The sequence below is a fragment of the Mytilus californianus genome, unplaced genomic scaffold (assembly GCF_021869535.1).
Source record: "Mytilus californianus isolate M0D057914Y unplaced genomic scaffold, xbMytCali1.0.p SCAF_6, whole genome shotgun sequence".
NCBI classification, from domain to species: domain Eukaryota; kingdom Metazoa; phylum Mollusca; class Bivalvia; order Mytilida; family Mytilidae; genus Mytilus; species Mytilus californianus.
The window spans coordinates 37,192,405-37,214,621 of NW_026262712.1; the positions used below are offsets into that span (position 1 = coordinate 37,192,405).

Sequence of the window (22,217 nt, forward strand, 5' to 3'; positions counted from 1 at the left end):
TCTTTTAAGGGTACAGACCATTCAAGTATAAAAACGTCGTTCAATTAGCGAACAGCAACCTAACGACAAAAATACCATCCATAGATCTAAATATGAACTTCACCAATAGACAAGTGTTTCTACACTATGTCAAAATTAATATGTATATGTTCCTCAAATTTGCCACCAAGTTGTAAAACCTTAGAATGCTCAATTATTCACAATATTAATGTCGATGGAACCTACAGGAATTTGAGGACCAGTATATATGGTATAACAATATAAATGTTATCCTTGAAGCAATATTGCAAATTTAATACGTCTTGTAAAATTTCACATGGAATTTTATTCTTTAAAAATTATCTTGAAAGACAAATGCAGCCTTACTTCAGAACTACAATTTGTTTTTAAGTTCTTCATATTCGATATAAGATAGATACCTAAAATACGAAGAAAACATATCTATAAAATTTGAAGTTTTAAACCATCTTGAATTTAGTCTATGTTTAAACGTACTTGCAAATACACGGAACCGTTTCGAATACCTTAAAAAGTCAACAGATCAATATATAGTTTATGGATTTGATAGATTGAAGTATTTTCATAAAATGTCCTAAGAAAGAAATGGATTTGTCACAAAAAATATATCAATATCTACATCTATTTTACCTCTTGGACATATACTCTCAATACATTTATTAGGAGAAACCTTAGACAAATAAAGGTCTGTTTTTATTCCTTTTTGAATATGGATCCATAAATAAAGAACTAGAACTTTCTTCAATCAATAGGATACACACATTTAACTCAATTCAAGACACCTAAAAACACGACAGTAAAGGCAAGCTAGAACAATTTTCCGATTTTGACTCTCCATTTTTATGTTGTATATTTTGCACATGTTGTCACAGTCACAACTGCTTCAAAAAGTATATAGAGGACATGTGTCAATCTGAGCGCAGAACGATATGGATGAGCTGCTTACATCCTCCTGGAACACTTTTATTCATCCTTCGTTGCGTTCTATCATAATTTTGTTGTACATTGTTTTGTGGACTGTGACTTTTTAAATTGTTTTATTATGACCATGGTATTGTCTGTTTTTTACAACTTACGTGTTATTGTACCCTTGTTATCTTGTTATCTATAATATACCTCCTTACACTGGATACTAAAACGTCGCGACCTGAGGTTCAACAAGACCTTTGATTCGTGTAGCCTGTTAAGATATTGTGATGAGGCATAAGTGTTAATTAGATTTGGATTCTTAAGAATTCTAAAGATCTATTCAAAATTTGTCAATCTCTACCGAAAGCTATATCATAAAGTTTGTGAAGAACACGAACCCCTTTAAATAAGGCGAGGGGTCCGTAAAACTTTCGAATGTATGACTTCAACATAAACCCTGAAATATTATATCGTATCGTCTATATACCTATAGGCAGACGCCTTTAAAATGTCGCTTCACTCAAATGGAAAGTTCACACTAAAAAAATTGAAATCATCTTTTTTTCATAAGTTGTCAACCGACCTTGGTTGTCAATTTCTGAATGAAATTTAAGAGAGAGACATATTAACTCTACCTGTGGTATCGTGATTACAAGTTAATTATGATAGATGTAAATAGCCTAAGTCGACAAACTTTGAATTATTCATCTGTTTAGCGTAACAAAAGTGAAGTTTACATTAATCCCAGTTATTTTCAGTTTACTTGAAGAACTCTTGTATTAAGTTTGCCTCATAATAAGGGTGGTTTGGTGTATAGAAATATGATATTGGTCTTCTTCTGACCGGCAGTAAAACGCTTGTCAAATGTGGGCATCCGTTTGGCTGTGCGGGAAGTATAAAATCGTAGTTACCCCAGTTCAGAATGGGGAAGTTTAATCTGATGCCTCGTGTAGAGATAATCCACGCTCTTTACTTGGAAGAACATTTGCAACAACTTTTTCAGGGGTCCCTAGTGCCTGTTGCAAGGCAAGATTTCTTTTCTATCCATTATATATAAAAAGAAGATGTGGTATGATTAACAATGAGACAACTTTCCACAAGGGACCAAATGACACAGAAATAAACAACTACAGGTCACGGTACGGTCTCCAAAATTAGCAAAGCCCATACCGCATAGTCAGCTATAAAAGGCCGCGAAATGACAAATGTAAAACAATTCAAACAAAAAAACTAACGGCCTAATTTATGTACAAAATAATGAACGAAAAGCAAATATGTAATACAGCAACAAACGACAACCACTGAATTACAGGCTCCTGACTTGGGCCAGGCTCATCCAGAATGTGGCGGGGGTAAACTAGTTTGAAGGCGCCAACCCTCCCCACCCTGGGACAGTGGTGTAACAGTACAACTAAAGAGCAAACTATAAAAATCAGTTGAAAAAGGCTTAACTCATCAGATGGATACAAATACAAATACATCTAGCCAGAAAACAGAGTGGACGAGGACGGATACTTCAACATCCCCACAACAAAAAGACACTTAATACAGATGTGAGATTACTCGCAGTTACTGACAACTAGTTCAAAGCCAATAGTAACTAATAAAAAAAAATCATGAATTTAAGACTAAATTATCAATCAGTACACATCCAACATCCAATGGATTTAATGTAAAGACGTCATAAACAGTCAGATAAAAACATGACCTTGTGTAATGCCAAGATACAGGTATCGACAGATTGTAGAGCCATGAATGTGTATATGTATATAAAAATAATTTGTTTGATTTTAATTTATTGATAAAAAATCAATATTAATATCAATAAAACAATATTCAACGATCTAATTTCAGTGTTGAATTGGTAACTTTTAAGAATAAGTTTATTTAAAGGATCGATAAGTTTACCCGGATCGTTTCTAAATTTCCGGGCTCGATAAACAACATAAGTTTTCTACAAGTACAACCAAACTTCAAAATCAAATCTTTATATCTATGAAAGAATTTGTAAAGGTTTTAAGTAATTTGTGGTAACGAAATCCCTGACTTAATAATTTACCAGTTATACATAGATTACGTTCATTGAAATCCAAAACGTCACAACAGACACGGGCATAGCGAATGAGTTGTGATATATCAACACCGAAAGATGGTGCCAAAGGAACATCATCGTTCAAAAAGGAAAATTAAAAATAGGGAACGAAAAATCGTCCCTTTTGTTGTAAATTTTAGTGTAGAGGCTTTAAATGAGTTGCAGCAAATATATTTGCATTCTGATTTACCAAACGATCATTTAATTAAATAGGAAACTTTTGTTTGATAAGATTTTGTGGACGTGTAGTATAAAAAGGTGAAAAGTCAAAACTGTCAACAGAATCAAAAGGAACATCAAAAGCACGTAATTTATCTTAAACAGCCACAGATTTTTTTACACTCCAAAAATAGCTAATTATTTTCATATATTTTATTACAAAAGTTAATGATGTCCTCATTTTACAGGACCTACCTATTGTATTAATTGTTAATTTTTTCTATTCATAAACATGCATGAAATATTTGCTACTAGACTTTATACAAACATCAATCAATCATTTATTTTAACCCGATGTTCCAACGGAAAATTCTAGTTATCAAAAAAGGAAGTTACTGCAGACAGATTATGTTTATTCTTTTCAAATTTTGATATGTTGTTATATTGACAAAATGTGTGTCAAGATTGGTTATTTTCACTTTTGTTTGTTAGGAGTCTTAAGTGACCAAAGAAGATAAAAAACAAAACAAAACAACAAAAAATGAGTCAACTCATTCATACAAAAATATATGCATGTGAATTTTTGTCCATATAGAAATAAGGAGATGTGGTATGATTGCCAATAAAACAACTTTCCACCAGACACCAAATGATGTACAAGTAGAAGTTGGTAAATGTAAGTCACCGTACGACCTTCATTAATGAACAAAACCCATACCCCAAAGCAAGATATAAAAGGCCCCGATGTCAACATTTAAAAAAGGGAGTTCAAATGCTATTAGTACCATTTACTAAAATGTACATGTAGAGCTTTATAAATTCAAATATTGGAGGATCCCTTTGCTTTTTCATCCGCCTTATAGGAGCACGGAGCTCTCTTTAATTCAGAGGAGTATACACAACAGACGTAACATTTTAATAAGTTTAGCAAGTGGGTGTTAGTTGTGGAAGATCGATAATGACGTTAAAGAAAACTATTGAGACCAAACTCATCCGAAATGTTCACTGTAGATAGAGATCTGCATTAGCGTAAAAAGAATCATGAAATTAAAACTTATATTACACAACTGCCTGCCTACATAATATCGTCCTCCTAAAAAACAACACAAAAGAAAAAAAAACTACTGATAAGCTATATAATACAATCGACCACAGTTGATCAAAAATTGTACAAGTAAATACCCTACATCCCCTTCTCGTATATGTACTTTAATCTAAAATATAAATGCCCATTAACGAAAACACAGCGTGATTACATACATTTAAATATGAAACATTCTACTGCATCAACATGTCATTAGCGACAAGTACTGCTTATAAATTGAAGGGACAAAATGACACAATGAAAATACTTGATTTTCTGTAAAACAACATGAAATTTTCATTTTATTCCCTGTGTGAAAAAACAACATCGCAACGGTCTAAATCGATCGGTCACCTCAGTAGGAGCATTGCATTCTTCGCCTTCACCTGCATATTCTTTGATTTTACACCTGTCAATTCTCATATTCTACAATGAAAAGGTGACGCAATATATAATAGTGTTATATAAATGAAGATGGTGCACAATTTGCTACAGAAAGGTTCACCTTGAACCCAAATCAATGCAAACAATTTTTGATGGATATCGGTTTATGAGGGAGAAGGGGCAATTTCGTTCAAGCCGAGTTTGCACTCTTCTTCTAAACAGAACCTGGTCCTTACTGGGATGGGCATCTGGAATAGATAACACTTTTTAAGCTTCATAATATATGAACAGATTCTGTTTTCAAATGAAATATGTAATAAGTCCCTTTTGGTTACCTGTGTCCTTTAAAAAATGTTCAAAACCTAATCAGATGAGTTTAAAACAGCATACCTAAAGGTGATCCCATGATATGAGGCACTTTTAAACGTGTCCTTGTGACCAAAGGAGGTAATTGACTGGAGCCCGATTTTTCGACTAATATATGTTAAACTAATATATGTATTGCAAATTATGCCTTGCAAATTAGTAAATTAGTACTTTATCGCCCTTTTGTAGTCCATTCTTTTACTAATAGATTCAATGAATGACTTTGAAATCGACCATTTAACTCTGGTGAAGGGGGTATGTTTTTTCCCTAAATAAATATTCTAATCCCCACATTGCAGAACACAATTGATATTTGCCGTTGAATTAAATGTTAAGTTCCGTAAGTGTATACTACGGAAAAATATAAACTCAATGAATGAGTCTAGTCTATGACACATTATATATGGTGTATAAGTTATAGCAAGAAATAGGATTAAATTACTCAGAAAATTGCCAATATCATGTCGGCATATATCCTTTAAATCCTTTCGTTGTTTGTCTGTGCACAATTATATCATTAATCTACGGTATAAGATAAAGCGTTAAGATTAAGATCACTACAAACCAGTAAGAGTCTGAAATGGCCTATATCTGTACTCGATTGTACTGATTTTCACTCGACCAACCTGAATTGGTCTGAATTTTACTTAATACTACTCGACCCAGTCTTAACTATACTCAACTGTACTGATTTGTACTTAACCCTTATCTTTGCTATTGAAAATAGTCTGAACTATTACTCGACCAGTCTGAAACAGTCTTAACCCATTCTTGACCTGTACTCGACCAATACTTGACCAGCTCTTGACCTATTTTTTCAGTCTGAACCATACTCGACCAAAGGTCTGAACAATACTCGACCAATCTGAACCACACTCGACCAAATAACCTCTACTTTTTATAATTTTAATTGTTAAAATAACTTTCTTTTTAAATTACAAACCACTATAAAATATATATATATATATATATATATAAAAACAGATTTTTACATCCTTACATGATTCTCAGATTTATCAAATCGAGATAGTTAAATTATCTAATTTTAAAGTCTGAGTCTTGTTAAATAGAAAAAAATTGTTTACCTGAAAACCACACCTATACTGAGAGTAATAAAACCTTATTAATGTGCTTTTTGTTTGGCATATGTTTTTTTCTAAACAAAACTTGATTTTCCTAAATTTCTAAATAAAAACTAGATAGGTTTCATGTTTACATACAACAGTTATACAACTATCTTTTTAATGAGGTAACAACAGCCAACAAAATCACTGACATTGTTTAACCTTAATATATCAGAAATATATCTATTCTTAATATAATTTGGGATATATATATATTTTAAAAAGGGATATAAAATTAAAGAAATGAATAAAATTTTTCTTCTGATTAGGGGTAAACTATAAAGTAATACATCCTGCTTGGGGCACACTGATTAAAAAGATCACACCTGGTCAGAGAGTAATAATTTTTTAATTACATCCATTGAAATTACAACATCATATTAAACTCAAATCACAAGGCCTTTTGAATTCACTAGATAAGTAATACACGAGTTTAAGAAATATAGGGTTTTCTTTTTACCTGTAAAACACAATTGTACTACGGTAATTAAACCTTATTAAAGTGCTTCTTGAATTGCAAGACTTTAATTTTGACAAAACATATTTAAATTTAATTAAAATAAATTTCTACTGCGACTTTGGAATACATTTCCTTTTTTAAAAGGTAATCAAGGATTGCTATGAAAGTTTTATTATTATTATGATATTAAACTCTTGGTTTTACAAAACAAAGGTGTCAATGTGAATATTTATTAAGTTGTTTTATATACTATTTTATATATATTTTGATAAATAAAATGTTGAATAACATTTAAGATATTTGAATAATGGTTGAAAGTTCTGGTATTTTTGATGTACATATAGCAATGTGAACATGATATCATGTATATAAAAATTCATTTGATGAAAACTTAATTTATTACATGATATTTTTTTAATCCAACCAGAAACTACTTTTTTTAAATGTGATATACATTGTATATATATATGTATATATATATATTTATGTATAACAGTTCCTAAATTGATGAAATACAATAGATAGATACAAAAAAACAGGTCTAGGTTGGTTAAGACTTGGTCGGGTATGGTTCAGACTAGGTCGAGTATGGTTCAGACTAGGTCAAGCATGGTTCAGACTTGGTCGAGAATGGTTAAGACTATGTCGAGTATGGTTCAGACTCATATAAAACGGTTTAGTACTTGTCGAGTAAACGTCGAGTACAAGTTCAGACTGTTGAGTATGCTTCAGACTACAGTCGAGTAATATCAAGTACATTTCAGACCAATTCAGACTGGTCGAGTAAAATTCAGTACAGTCGAGTACAGATATAGGCCATTTCAGACTTATACTGGTTTGTAGTGGATTACACTGACATTCTTTTTACAATTGCAAACACATAAGTGCAAAATAGGTTTGGTTTCCAACTTACATGTTTAACAATGGAAATCCTTCCGTGTGTGTTTATGATTAGTCAATGCTGCAAACACATGAGTGCGAAGTTCTGAATTCCGAATTTTGAATTTTGAATTTTGAATTTTGAATTTTGAATTTTGAATTTTGAAATATGAATGATCCTTCTCGGCTTTCGTACCAATCCATGCATATACACTTAACAAAGTCATCAGAGCACGTGTTTACATTGATTACGAACCCATAAAGTATAATCGACATAATATATTTAATTCAGTGAATGTTGATCGCAAACGTTAGCTTCTAATTAACTTTCGTCGTTGTTTCCGCAGTTTCAAATCATGACCTTGATAAACATTCAATACAGAATCATGGAGCATGTGAAAATAATTGAGATGATAGAACGATGTAATTTTTTTTGGATTTTTTTCATGCGTTTCCATTATGCCATAAAAGTTGTTAAAAGATTTGGTGTATTTAATTGTTCTTTCAGAATCAGTTAACACTATTTGCCCCTCCCTGAACATATGTTTACATTCTTTTAATCATAGGTTTCGCTGCGCTGTACGGTTTCAGAAGTTCGAACGAGAGGTTTCGTGGTTAAGGTCATTGCATGCGGAAAAGCTATCGGTGAATTATTAAAGTACGAGAAGACAATAATTCAGAACATTTCCGAAGATTTTGATTCAATACGGATTTTCTTTTACAAGAACGTTCATGTACACTTGCTTTATAGTAAAACTTAGCCATTCAAGTATCTAAAACATATCTAACTTTTTTTTTAATTTGAGGTTTCATATGTCATTAAAGTTCGACTACATCTTTAAAGTCGACACTACTTTTTCTACAAAAATGGTAATCGTAGATACAAGTTTCTAGTTTGAGGTCGCGACAAATCTTGTTGTTGGAAGAACCACACCGATCCAAAAACAAATACACCGAAGACGAAATTATCAAAATGGTGGACGTTCTCTTAGACAACATATTTTAAGTTTGTTGGATTGATACAAAAAGTTAGTATTCATATGGATACTTCCTATGCAACTGACTAACTTGTATGTGAAGCAGAATTCATACGAAACCTTATACACAAGAACCACCTTTCAAATCTCTTTAATTAAACTTGGTCTTGACATTAAAGAAATTACCGAAACTAGTAGTCGTACTTCTTATTTAGATTTTTTTTTCTTTTTAACGATTATAGCTTTTTTAATTCAATTTATCAGCAATAACACACCCTCTGTTCCATCGTTTAGCACATGTAGCATTTACATACCCCGAGGTATTGATACATAACTCGCGTGCATTTGAACACAAACTGAACTTTATTGGCTGTTCTAGCATGGTTATGAAAACGAATGACTAAAATCGACACCTACACAGTAGTCTACACAAGTTTAAACAATCGCAATCACCGGATACTAGATATGTTTTACGTTTGGTTTGCCAAAACGATGTTTATGTGTCCGTATTTGGTAGAGAAATGGTTTTATGGTCTTAGATCTTTAGATACCAAAAAAGTTGTCTGATCTGGATGTATACCGATTGTGTCGTATTATCTAACGTGATATTTTGGATTTGTATTGCGTTTTCTGCATGCACATCTGGAGACGCTAACTCTGTAGATGCATCCGCCCTTCCGCTCCGTTTGGAGAACATGGGGTTCCCTCAGTTTTGAATTTAATTATCAAGATTTGTATATTCTTAAAAGATTTGTGAAATGTAGATATCGGTTTACTATTGTAGTCTCAATTTTTTGTTTACTATAACAGGCGTTTATAGAAATACGAAGAAGTGGTATGAGTGTCAATGAGACAACTCTCCATCCATGTCACAATGTGTAAAAAGTAAACAATTATAGGTCAAAGTACGGCCTTCAACACGGAGCATTGGTTCATACCGAACAGCAAGCTATAAAGGGTCCCAATAAATTACTAGTGTAAAACAATTCAAACAGGAAAACCAACGGTCTAATCTGTATAAAAAACGAGAAACACTTAAGAACCACATCAACATATGACAACCACCGAAACAGGTTAACAACTCATCAAAGATATCCTTTGCTACGAGAGACTCGCGTTTCGTCCACCTAAGACTCATCAGAAGCGCTTGAATCAAGACAGCTAGAAGGCCAAATCGAATACGAAGTTGAAGAGCATTAAAACCGAAAATTCCGACTAAGGTACTTGCAATCTGTATCTAGGGGGTAGAAAATCCTAGTTAGCCTAACTTTCAGATTTCTTTAACTTTTGTATGTATTATATTATGTGCTTAGGTTTTAATGTTTGAATGTTGTTTTGTTTGTTTTTATGCTTTTTGGTTGGTTTTTTGGGTTATATATATATATATATATATATATATATGTATGTATGTATGTATGTATGTATGTATGTATGTATGTGTGTGTGTGTGTGTGTGTGTGTGTGTGTGTGTGAGGAAGGGGGTAGTTCGGAGTTTCGCGCGTGTGTGTGCAAGGGGGGTCATGACTAAATGTGTTTTGTCATCCATTCGATATTTGAAAGGGCGATAATTTCAGTGGAAAGGAAGATAAAAAACGAAAGTAGGATAAATGTAGGAATCATACAACCAAACTAATTCGTTAAGTTTTGTTTCTTGCAAAGTCTTATTTGATCAAATAAATATTAGAACAAATAAATGTACTGTGAATGATTATATATAACTTCAAATAGTTGTTGTTGTCACATGTGATCTATGAGTTTGACTGTCCCTCTGGTATCTTTCGTCCCTCTTTTAAGTATATAGCGGTAAACATAAAGTATCAAATTACGTTGATAATTCTATATAAATGCCATAAACTTGTCTGAGAGAAATACACATCAATCTGAGACAGATCGAGTCAAATGAAAAACAAAATTAAAACCTCAGACAGGGTCTGAGAAAAAACAAACAACTCACAGAGACACAAAACGTTGATTCTTTTTTCTAATAGACTTACGTAGGTGATATTTGAGGTATATACATCTCAATATGTGACAACTTTATGACAGACGTTCTGGTTAAACAATGCTAACACCACAAATTGCAAACAGTTCGTCTGAAATGTAGCCCAACAATGTTATATCTATGAATTCAGCGGCAGCAGATATTATTCCTACCCTCAGCATGATTTGAACCCATGCTTCTTTGGCATTGTTACCACACCTCTTTCATTATGTCCAACACCTTAGACTCGGCCAACTAGGCTATATAAAGTATAGATTTCGTTAGTAGAGTAATGCCTTTCTTCGCCGGCTTTATCAAAGATTTTAACACAAGACATGATGCGATGTATTGTGGCATGTAGTAATTCGGTTAATGCCTTTTCTCGTCACCTTTAGCTAAAATTGTAACACGGAACATGACCCATGAGTTACCTTAGCCTTTGATATATATTTCATATCATTGATAATAAACTCCTCATAAGTCGAATACAAAAACAGACAATACCACGATCGAAAAAACCCAACAAAAAACAAATAACTGCCTACGAAACTCAACACAGAAAACTAGAAACTGAGCAACACGGACCCTGCTAAAAGTCGGAGTTAATCTGAGGTGCTTTGAATGGGTAAATAGATCATGTCCCTCTAGTCGAATCCCTCATGGCAATTATAAATATCCGTGATAAAGAAATGCATCGAAGATACGTAAGTTGTAAAACTTTTGCCTCAAATAGTTGCGACCTTAATGTTTATGTAAAATTGCATCATTTAAATCATTCAATACCAAAAAGACTGACAATAGTACTGCAGAAAAACAGACCGAATTTTACTCATGTAAATTTCTGGTAATACATGTAATTCAGTGAGCAGACCAAGTGGTTCTGGCATAATCTTTATCAATAATATGCATGATCATACGTATGGAAGACTTAACATACAGAGCGTTTTTGACAACTAACATCAACGTGGGTCAAACAGAACAGCAATTCCTTTAAATGTATGAAAGAGTTGCAACTTCAGTTCAATCATTTACTACATTTTTGTTCTTATAGTCAAAAACTTTAGATTACAGTAGAAATGTATCTGTGAAAGCATGCTAGTACCGATGTTTCTATAAAATCCGAGTTTTTTGTTTGTTAATTTTACCAAATAACATCCGTAGATATGGAGAATTTTAATGCTAATACAACTGCAAACCAAATATTATGACTTTTCATAAGTGTTTTCATTTAAACTGACCTAAACACAATTTTTTGAACATTTAAACTATGCAAAAGTTTGAAAGTCAATGAACTATGATGAGAGGGCAAGGTCACATAATCTTCATGGAACTTGGACGTGCAAATGATAAAATATAACTGCATACCAAATATAATTGACTTACTATTGGTGGTTCATCTAAAATTGACATAATTACAAACTTAAATATAAAAATTATGCAAACTTTTCAAGGTCATTGAACCATGATTCAGGAGTGATGCCAAATAACCTCTAAAGATATTAAATATGCAATGATTATAAACTCAATACCAAATATCATTGACCTACCACAAGTGGTTCTCTTAAATGATCTACTGTAAGCTCGAACGGATATTATTGAAGCCGTCACCGGAAACAGCACGCCTATGTCTCGCATTTTCGACTTTGTCGAGGCGAGACCGAAAATGGTGTTATCCTTTAAATATCTGAAATATAGATAATGTCATAGATGGCCACGAAAAAATCCCGTGCTTCTTTCAAGATATTTGGTTACCAGAAACAGCTTTGTCATCTGGCACACCTGAGGTCCTTCCCTGTTCGTTTTGTTCAGTCTTTAATTTAAGGATTGTTGTTTTGTGGATAATTGCTAGTTTTGATAATTTCTTATTCTGATCATTGCTCAATTACTGTTTCATTTATGTCCCTTTAAACTTTAAATGAGTGTATGCTATCTAATTAAACGCAATATTTCTGCCTTATATCATGAATTTCCGATTATTATCGTTGAAATTAGTAGAAAATTTTGGAAAAATATAGTTATGCTATCATATGATCCTTGATTTTACAGACTATGAGATGGTATTGGGTGTTTCTTAAAACACTTTCAACAGATACTGTCAAGACGAAACGCTCAAGACGTCAAATGATTTAAACAATTGGTGGAGATAAACAAACCGAAATAATTTTTCAACAATTTTACACAAGAGAGATACATGAACAAAGACGATACTTATGGTAATAAATAGCCGCACGTGAATTCAAGAATGACAACAACAAAGCTAAAAGACAAAAAAACAGATAGTAGTCTAACTTAATTTCTAACATTTATATTGTTCTGACAATTGTAATTAGAATACTGACTGAGTATTCAATACGTCATATAAAACATACCAGCACAGAAACAAACGATTGTTTTTAAATTACTACGTGTATGAATTGAAAGAAGATTTTTTGGAATGCGTTCGTGACAAGTAACATTATATCAGGCTTTGGGAGATTCTGGAAAATCGGTGAAAAAAATATTCAAAGAGATTATTCAAGATCTTCATACAAGTTGTCGTATTTCTACGATGTTCAAATCTTGTAAATCTATTAGGAATACACAAATCAAGAGGAAAAAAGAGCAAAAAATAGGGGCATTACACGAACTCAATATAGAACGAAACCGAAGGCGTGCATGCATCAGCAGCAAGGGAAATGTACACTAAGTGAAAATGTCACAAAAGGTTATAGGGATAAATAAGACGACATTTTTGTTTTCTACTAAATATCAGCTACCATTTGAACATGTCTCCTGTGAGGTAAATTAGTTCATGTTTATGACGGTAACAGCTGTGTAATGTCGATTAAAGTCGTTCTTTCTCATGTTCTTCATGAAGTTACAAAAGAATTATAAAGGAATTTCGATCTTGAGCAACCGAAAAGATTTCAAAACAGAATATCAATGTCTAAAACAAAAGAAAACAACCATCTAAGTAGTTGTAAAACAGCAGATCCGAAAATACGTGACTTTAACAAAAAAAAGTAGAATAATTAAGAACTATGCAGCTCTTTGTTTGGTCTAATCGCCAGTTTCGTGCAGTAGGATCTTATACCCTCTTGTCCATTTTTTTTATGGTAGAAAACCCAAAATAATCGACTCATTTTGATACACCCACAATTCTTCTGTCAGATTTAAATAGTGTATAGTATTATTGTGTTCAGGTGTGTAATATATTCTATCCGTTGCAATTGCAATGTAAGAAACGCCTGTGTTTAAGATTTATAATTTATAATTTCTCGAGACATGCGAGTCTTAAATGTTAATACGATCAAAACAAGCAAATAACCAACCTAATTTGCATCATAATACTTTTAAAATAACGCAAAAATAATACGTCAACTCTGATACATAGCATAATCTGTAATTCAACGAATGTGAACAAGTGTTAAATGATATAAATAAAAATAAGAATACAGTTCTTTGATTCGTGATCATCGTCAGCTTATGGCGATTAAATGTTTCAGATTTCAGTTCATTGCAGTCTGTTTAAATCATATACTCGAATACATTTCAAAACATTTTTCAAATTTGTACTCTTTTGTGTGATAAAAAAAAAATCGTATCTGGTTTATTTTATGACAAAGTTGGAACGATTGAAATCCAGCAAGCGAACATCTAGCAGTTCCAAATCTTCGGAATTTTTAAAAAGTTCTCAAGTTTTTCAAAGGAAAGAAATAATTCAATAAATTAATGTGACAGAATGGCGGTTTTGCAAGTCTTGCAAACTAACCAGAGAGTGTCATATAGAGGTTAATTAACCTACAATAACTTTGTACACTGCAGCAGTCCCGTCTTCCTCAGTACATACTAATAATTCTTTCCTATCTGTGCTGTAGTATACAGCTCTTGGATTTTTCAACTCGCCAGTTCCTTGCAGTAGGATCTTATTCTCTTGTCCATTTTTGTTTATGATAGAAAGATTATTAGATTAATAACCTACAACAAAAACGTCCTGGTTGTCAGCTACAGCAATCCCTTTTGGCAAAGCAATAGATTCATTTTGATACTCCCATATTTCTTGACCTGTTAGACTTAAGCAATGTATAGTGTTCTTTCTTTCGTTTGTGTAGTAAATTCTATCCTTTGAGGTCGCAATGTTACTCACGTATCTAAAATCTATTGTCACTGTGTATAAGATTTTCCCTGACAGTTCTAACACAACTATTCCCATTTCTTCCATTACCACATAAAGTTTACCATGTCGGTAGGATATTCCTTCACACTGATTTGTGGTTCTTATCTTCTGCACTTGTGTGATGCTTAGATGAATAATTTCAATTTTATTCATACTAAAGTAGGTGACAGCAATTTGATCAGGAGCTATCAATGTTGAATAATACGGATCACCAGAACAGGAAATGTATCGGACGAACTGACCTTGCCCATCATATTCCATTATTCGATTCCCTTTTAAAATGTCTAATATTAAAATATTACCATTATGTAATATCAAGCATCCAGTCACACCTGAATCATCTGCTGATCTCCCAATTCTTACTTTCTGTTTCAGTTGTAAATCTATTACTAGATTACTACTTCCTGCATGTACAGCTATATGCTTTTGAGCTTGATCGAGTTTTACATCTTTGAATTCTAACCTAGATTTTTTTTCTGTAAGTGATACTATTCCAAGCTCATTGTCGATTTCAAATAATGAGGTAACTGAAGGGTTAATCTCTAATTTGATTTCAAAATATTTCGTACTGCTTAATATGCTTTTTATAGATTTTATTTCTTCAGAAACAGTTTTGTTGATTTCACGCGTTCCAAGGAAGACTTGGACATCTGATGCCATTTGTTTCATAGTCCCGATTTCTCTCTTTAGCTGATTTAGTTTTTTATCTGCTAGATACAACTGATGAAGAACTTCACCGTATGCCGATTTACAGTTGACATTTTTTGTCGAAAGATTTTGTATCAATTTTTGTTCCAATAGATCTAGATGTTGGTTCAGCTTTTCTCGCGTTTTCTGTATAGTTTTCTTGATGAGACTTTCTTGTTTGTCAAATTCGATACCACTCTTTTCTTGGTTTTTGATACATTTACCGACATTATTTAACGCTCCACTTATGGTATCTTCTAAATCTGCAAGGGCAGTTGACTGTTTAGCATTCGCTGCAACTTTATCTAATGACACAAGCTGTGAGCAACTTTTGTGCTGATCAACACAGTCAATGCAGAGAGGTTTGTCGTGTAAGGAACAGTATAGATCGTATCTTTTTCCATGTCCTACGCATGTTTGGCTTATAGAAACATCTTTTATTTTTTGATAATCTGAAACAGATATTAGCTTATGATTTCTGGACATCTTAGTAGATCTGTGAACCTTTTGACAGTCCTCGCAAAACCCTTCTTCACAACTAGTACACCATTTCTTTGCATTTTTTGTGTTGTCTTCATATCCACAAGGACCACATAGAATTTTGGTTGACATTTTCCTGAATAAAAAAAAACGTTTATAAAGCTGTAAGCTAACATTGGTATGTTAAGGATAAAGACTTAGTTAAATTTTCAAAAGCTTTCTTACATAAAAAAAAAAGTATTACCCCTGTGATACAAAATGTATGCTTACCTTTCTGTCAGTGTTATACTAATGTTATAATGATATAGGGATTTTCCTGTGGTTAACAACCTCGTTTGTTGCCATGTCCCGTAAGCTTCACTACGAGGAAAAAGATTGGTAACATTGATTAACACCTAAAAGAGGTTCTCTGTAATAAAAAGAATAAAAAAAATATAAACAAGTAGGAAATACTTTTTATTCTTTTTTTTTGTCTTAAGCGCTCATTATTCCAAACCCCAGATGATAAAAAAATACCAGTAACCCATCTGTCAGCTGTGAGAGTGCCTCAATGAAAGATTTGTAGACATTGAGAGAGAGAGAGAGAGAGAGAGAGAGAGAGAGAGAGAGAGAGAGAGAGGAAAAAGATAGATGCGATATTTATTCAAGATCGATACACATTGGCTGGTGTTTTATCTATACGGATTCAACTGGGATTTCGGTTATGTGAGTCTGAACTAAATGACATATTATATATACGTCAATGAGTTAATGAGTTAATGAGAGAGTAACCTGGTGACACAAATTACCAAGACATTTAAATGTAGATGGCATCATGCAGTCGTGCCATGTATGATTCGTTTAGTGAAATACACTGCTAGGGATTGAAGTGTGACTCTTATTAATTTGTTTTGTGATATGGTATGTTTGTAAATGAACTAATCTTTTTATATTACATTTCTTTGTATTAATTCATGCATTGGGGAATATATTGTTTTGCATTGAAATATGGTTTGATCTGTGCTTATTGTTATGTTCTGGTATGTTTTGATTTATTTTGTGTGATGTCTTTATGTGTATTAAATTGTACTTTTTTGATGTAGTGTTAACGTTTTTGTTTGTATTTTGTTCTATGTACTCGTGGAGGAAGTCTATGCTTGGTTCAGTTTTACATACAATTTGACTGGGCATAACGAGAAGTTACTTATTTATGTGTAATACCATTCTTAAATATACATATTGCCTACAGGAAGAATTGTAATATACATCAAATATGGAAATCCCACATGCACAGCTACATCATTTAAGAAAAAGGAAATTTTAGAAAGTCACAAATCCGTCATTTTTTTTTTCCTTTTGTCTTAACATTTTATAATGAAAGAAGGCCTTTAAAAAAATTTGTGAAAGGGTATACTCAACAATCGGTGTCAATTAGAGTTCTGAACATCTACTCAAAAATTTTCAATCGCAGACATTACAATTTATCGCTACTACGAAAATATCCTTTTTTAGACTGGTACCCGGCCGTTATTAATCTCTGTATAGACATACTATATATTTTACGGAGGGGACCAACCTAACTATTTCAATGATCAATTTAAAGTTCGGCTACATCTTCGCATTCAAAAATGGGAATCGTAGATACAAGTTTCTCGGTTGATGTCAATAAAAATTTAACTTTTTGAAAATCCACACAAATTCCAACAACAAATAGGCCAAAGACGAAATTATCAAAATACTGGACTTTCTTTGAGACAACATATATTTTAAGTTCGGAGGATTGGATCTTCAACAAAAAGTTGGTATCAAAAAGGATACTAACTGTCAAACCTTAATGATCGACTTGTATGTACATGAAGAAGAAACCTCAAAAATAAGAACACCTTTCCAAGCTCTTCAATTCAACTTTCAGGTATATTAATAATGTCCTGTCACCAAAAAGTCACATGAAAGTGAGCATGCAGTAGATTTGGCATTGAGGAAATCATTGAACCGAAATTAGAAGGCTTACTTCATATTTGGATATTTTTTTCTTTTTGTTTTCTGATGATTTCAGCTGCATGTATATCTGGAGATATCCGTCGAGGCGACCGGACTTGCTCCGTTTGGAGTTCATATGGGATTCACTTAGTTTTTGGTTTATTCATCATGATTTGTATATTCTTAATGGATTTGCAAGCTTTGATCATCAGTAAACTGCTGATGCCTCAAATCTTTAAAAAATTAAAAAAAAAAAAATTTAAAAAAGCCTGTCTTTAGAAATCTTTATTTAAAACAAGTTGCTTTCTTTAAAAAAAGAAAAGCAAGACGTGAACCCGAGACCACTGACTGGTAACCAAAAAATGTTGCTTATTTTTTGTTTTTGGCTTTAGATTTGAAATAATTGACTGAATATAATAATATACCGATGATGTTAAAACACCTTTATTGAAAATATGTAATTGTGAGTAGATTCTTACACAAGTCAATTAAAAGCGATGTTGCACTTTAGTTGGAAATAGAGAAATGTATACAGCTACTATATGAATTTACCTTTTAAGACTTGACTATTTTATTTATTACTTTGGAGTGTACATCAGTTTTTCTTCGTGTTTAATATACATACAAAGTCCCAATCCTATTGCAATTCTTAGTTTCTGCAAACCGAATGTTTAAAGCAAATTGCACAGACCAATCGCAAAGATGTAAATTTAAGCACTGTTTGCTGAAATAATCTGGATGCATTTATTTCGTCTGTCATATCTTCATATTTTGTTTCCTTGATAGCTTCAAATATTTCTGATACTCATTATTGAAGGTGTCGTCTAAACTCACGGTAGATGTTGTATAGAGAAATGGAAAGTCCAATTTCCATGTGAAGTGTAACTCTGTGGCATGCAACTTATAACAATGTTTCGTATTTTAGTTTTGAGAGTAACACACCAGCTACACTGGGACCTCTTATAAACTGACAATTATTTCGGTCTATAAAAACATCTCAAATTTTAAGGATTTCCTGAAGTTACATTAATCAATCCAAATATTCTATGGGAAAAACTTAGTTCTAAAGAAGATTTATAAATACACAAATATGCTCTCAAAGGAACCAATTAATATAAAAAAAAAAGATATGTATCCTATGTAGATATATAAAAATGTATAGATACCAGTATTAAAATGTTGTACACCAGACGCGCATTTTGTCTACAAAGACTTATCAGTGACCCTTGAATAAAAAAAATGTTAAAAAGGCCGAATAAAGTAAAAAGTTGAAGAGCATTGAAGACCCACAATTTCGAAACAAAGGTTTTGCCAAATACATCTAAGGTAATCTATTTATTCCTTGGGAAGAAAATCTTAGTATTTTGAAAATTTCAAAGTTTATAATAGGACAGTCACTCAAACAAAAAGAAAAAGAAAAGAGAAACAGCTAGAGGTCAGAATACCTTAACTTGTGTTATTATACTTCACGTCAAAATGCCAGATTTTGATTGGATAGAGAATTTACTCTATCCCATGGCTCAGCGGGAGACAATTTTTTGAATGTCACCCTCTCGTGTAGACCAATCAAAAATCGATAATTTAAAGGACAATGAATTGAATTTACGTGAATAAATTAAAGAGATACTCAAGGTCTACGTTTTGGCCTCAGAAGAGCTTTTTTATAGACTGTCAAAATAAAAAATAATTGTCTTGCTTCACTTCTGTTGTTTTTCTAATTACTGTTACGTTGTTGTGTACGTGACGTGTCATAGTTAAGTACTTTCAATTCAAAATTTAACAGTAAAAGACAATAATGATTGAACATTCAGTATAATAGATTAAATAACACATAGCTGAGAGTGTGATAGAGCAGATGGGTACCCCTCGAAAAAGCATTGTCAACCTTGGCTTCGCCTCAGTTGACAATGTTTTCTCGGGGAAACAATCTGCTCTATCACCCTCTCAGCTATGTGCTATTTATATAATGACCATGATTCAACATCACATGTCCAGTTCTAACTGCCGTGTCCTGAATTTAGATAATAAATGCGAGTGAAATTAATATCTATGCATGCATGTGGTTTTCTTGCGCAGCGCAAGAAATAGAAAGTGGAAAGCATACGCACTGATACTCTGGATTATAATACGCATTTGCGTCATCACGTATATTCATTCTAGGGCTCAAATCTAATGCTAGCTTAATTCTGATGTCAAAGTACCTACCTCAAGTGTTTTGACTCCGGATTCATGGCCATTTAATCCGAAATTTGTGTAAACGCAAACCGATGTTGTGTCGTGTGAACAGGGTGTAATATAATGAAAATAAATCAAGACAGGTGTATGATAGCTGGTCAACACAATGAATACAAGGGGTCATTTTTAAAAGGGGGTTCCAACCATATGTCCACATTCTAAAGCATTGATCGTAAAAAAAAAGGGGGGGGGGGTTCCAACCCCCGAACCCCCGGACCCATCCCCCCCCCCCCCCTCCCGATCAGCCACTGAATACACAATTTTCGAAATAGCACCATATTGAAAAGATTAAAATGTTATGAGGTTAAACTATTAAAAACAAAACAAAAAGAATTGAAATTTAATTAACATACATTCCTGTTAATGAATCATTTCCGAAAATTTAAAAATGTAATATCAATAAAAACAAACATCAAGTATTTAATGATGGACAATTTAATTATTAAATCAATCTCTTCTTCAAGTCTGACTTTCCATTATATGAATATATTGCTATACAAAATATAAGCAGAGACTTATAAAACCATATATACTAAAACGAAATTGAATCATTAACATAGTAATTAAATGATAATTGTAAAATATTGCATACGTTTTTTTGTGAGATGCAAGGATTTAAAATACTACAATGTGTACGCATCCCTGATAGTTGGTGCTAATATGTTGCATATAATTTTCATAAATGTATTCACTGTTCAGACATGTCGGACATAATATAACATTATACATTATATTCTATTAATGACAAATATAGTCTCAGTTTAAACTTAATAATGTTAATGAATATTTTCTTGGTCTGTTAGTGTATTTTAATGAAATTAAATATTTTGACAGAAATATTGTTTTGTTTAATTATAATTATGCTTTCCGACCCTAAGATACATATTTATAACAGTTTATTATGAGACATAATATATTAGTATACTATTCCCAGATGTATTAATCTTACACACAGAACGCACACAGGGGTCGTCTCAAAGCATGAATTATATAATTGCGTTATCATTATACTTGATATTTAATAAACATTCTGATTATGTCGCATTATTAAAACGCATATGTTCTACCAAAAAGGCAAGTAGGTGGCAATATATAAATGATTTTTTATTGCAATCGAGTCTTTATTTTTTAATTTTCCGATCTACAAATGAACTTCGATTGTTGATCATTGTTGAACTATACAATGTCACGTGGTAGCCTATCCATAGAGGGACCGTATCAAAGACATAAACAACTTCATGTATAAATGATCGAAACTTCGAGACGTTCCGAGAATCTTGTTTCCAAGGATATCAAATGGCCCATAGAAGCTTCCAAAACTCGCCAATATATGCTTGAACCCCTCAGGGGGGTCACGTATCAAGGAGTTCACGCAAAAAATGTGTATTTAATTATATAATGTGTTAAGTTTTTAAGTTTCAATGTTTTTGTTTTTATGCTTTGTTTATTTGTTTTTGATTGTGCTTTTTGGGGGATCGTATGTGGGAATTTGGGGATGGGGTGTTAAAAAGTGTTTTCACAACCTATCAACATTTTAAAGGGCGATAATTCAATTGACCTAGTGCAAAAACGAAAGTAGAATCAATGTAGGAATAATATTTAAAAACTGGTAACTTTTTTTTCTTGCCACGTCTTATTGGATCATACGGCAATGTGCATAATACAACACTATTTCAATATTATCATAACCTATCAGAGAACATCCAAAAACTACCCGGATGATGAAAACAATAAATATTAGTACAAAATACTTTGAATGATTACATACATATATATGTAACTTGAAATAAATACGGTAATCGAGAAATATTCAGAATAATAAAACTTGATAAAGATAAAAAATAAGACAAATTTAAGTACAAACCTGAATTACCGTTACGGTATTTCAAATTGACAGTATGTCGGTACCTGGAAACAGAGACATAGCAGGAAATAAACTTCTGATTCACTTAAAATCATGGCAAGATAACACAGGTTGTTGTTGTCACATGTTACGTATATATCGCGGTAAATTTAAATATCAAATCACGTTCATTAATTTGACTTCATCCCATTCTTTATTCTTTAATTTCTAAGACCATTTTTTCTCTATTCTTTACATATTTTGCCCATTAGGCCAACATTAAAAATATCTTTGTTTCCCCTCCCCTGACTGAGGTTGTCAGGATATGGGTAGGTAGGTAGGCAAATTATTTTATTTTATTTCTTGATATGGTTTTTCTATATTGAATTTGTACAAAATTCAACAGGTAAGGCTCAAGTCAAGA

General features: G+C 32.5%; 1 protein-coding gene across 1 annotated transcript; it reads right to left on the minus strand.

Annotated features, from left to right (window-relative positions):
- Nucleotides 1-13,837: 13,837 nt before the first annotated feature.
- Nucleotides 13,838-21,916, minus strand: LOC127705657 (uncharacterized). Its single transcript, XM_052209986.1, has 3 exons — nt 21,815-21,916; nt 16,027-16,165; nt 13,838-15,892 (listed from the first exon to the last, which is right to left on the minus strand). Exon 3 carries the CDS (start codon nt 15,886-15,888, stop codon nt 14,383-14,385), a length of 1,506 nt encoding a protein of 501 aa, XP_052065946.1. The 5' UTR covers nt 15,889-15,892; nt 16,027-16,165; nt 21,815-21,916; the 3' UTR covers nt 13,838-14,382.
- Nucleotides 21,917-22,217: the final 301 nt, after the last annotated feature.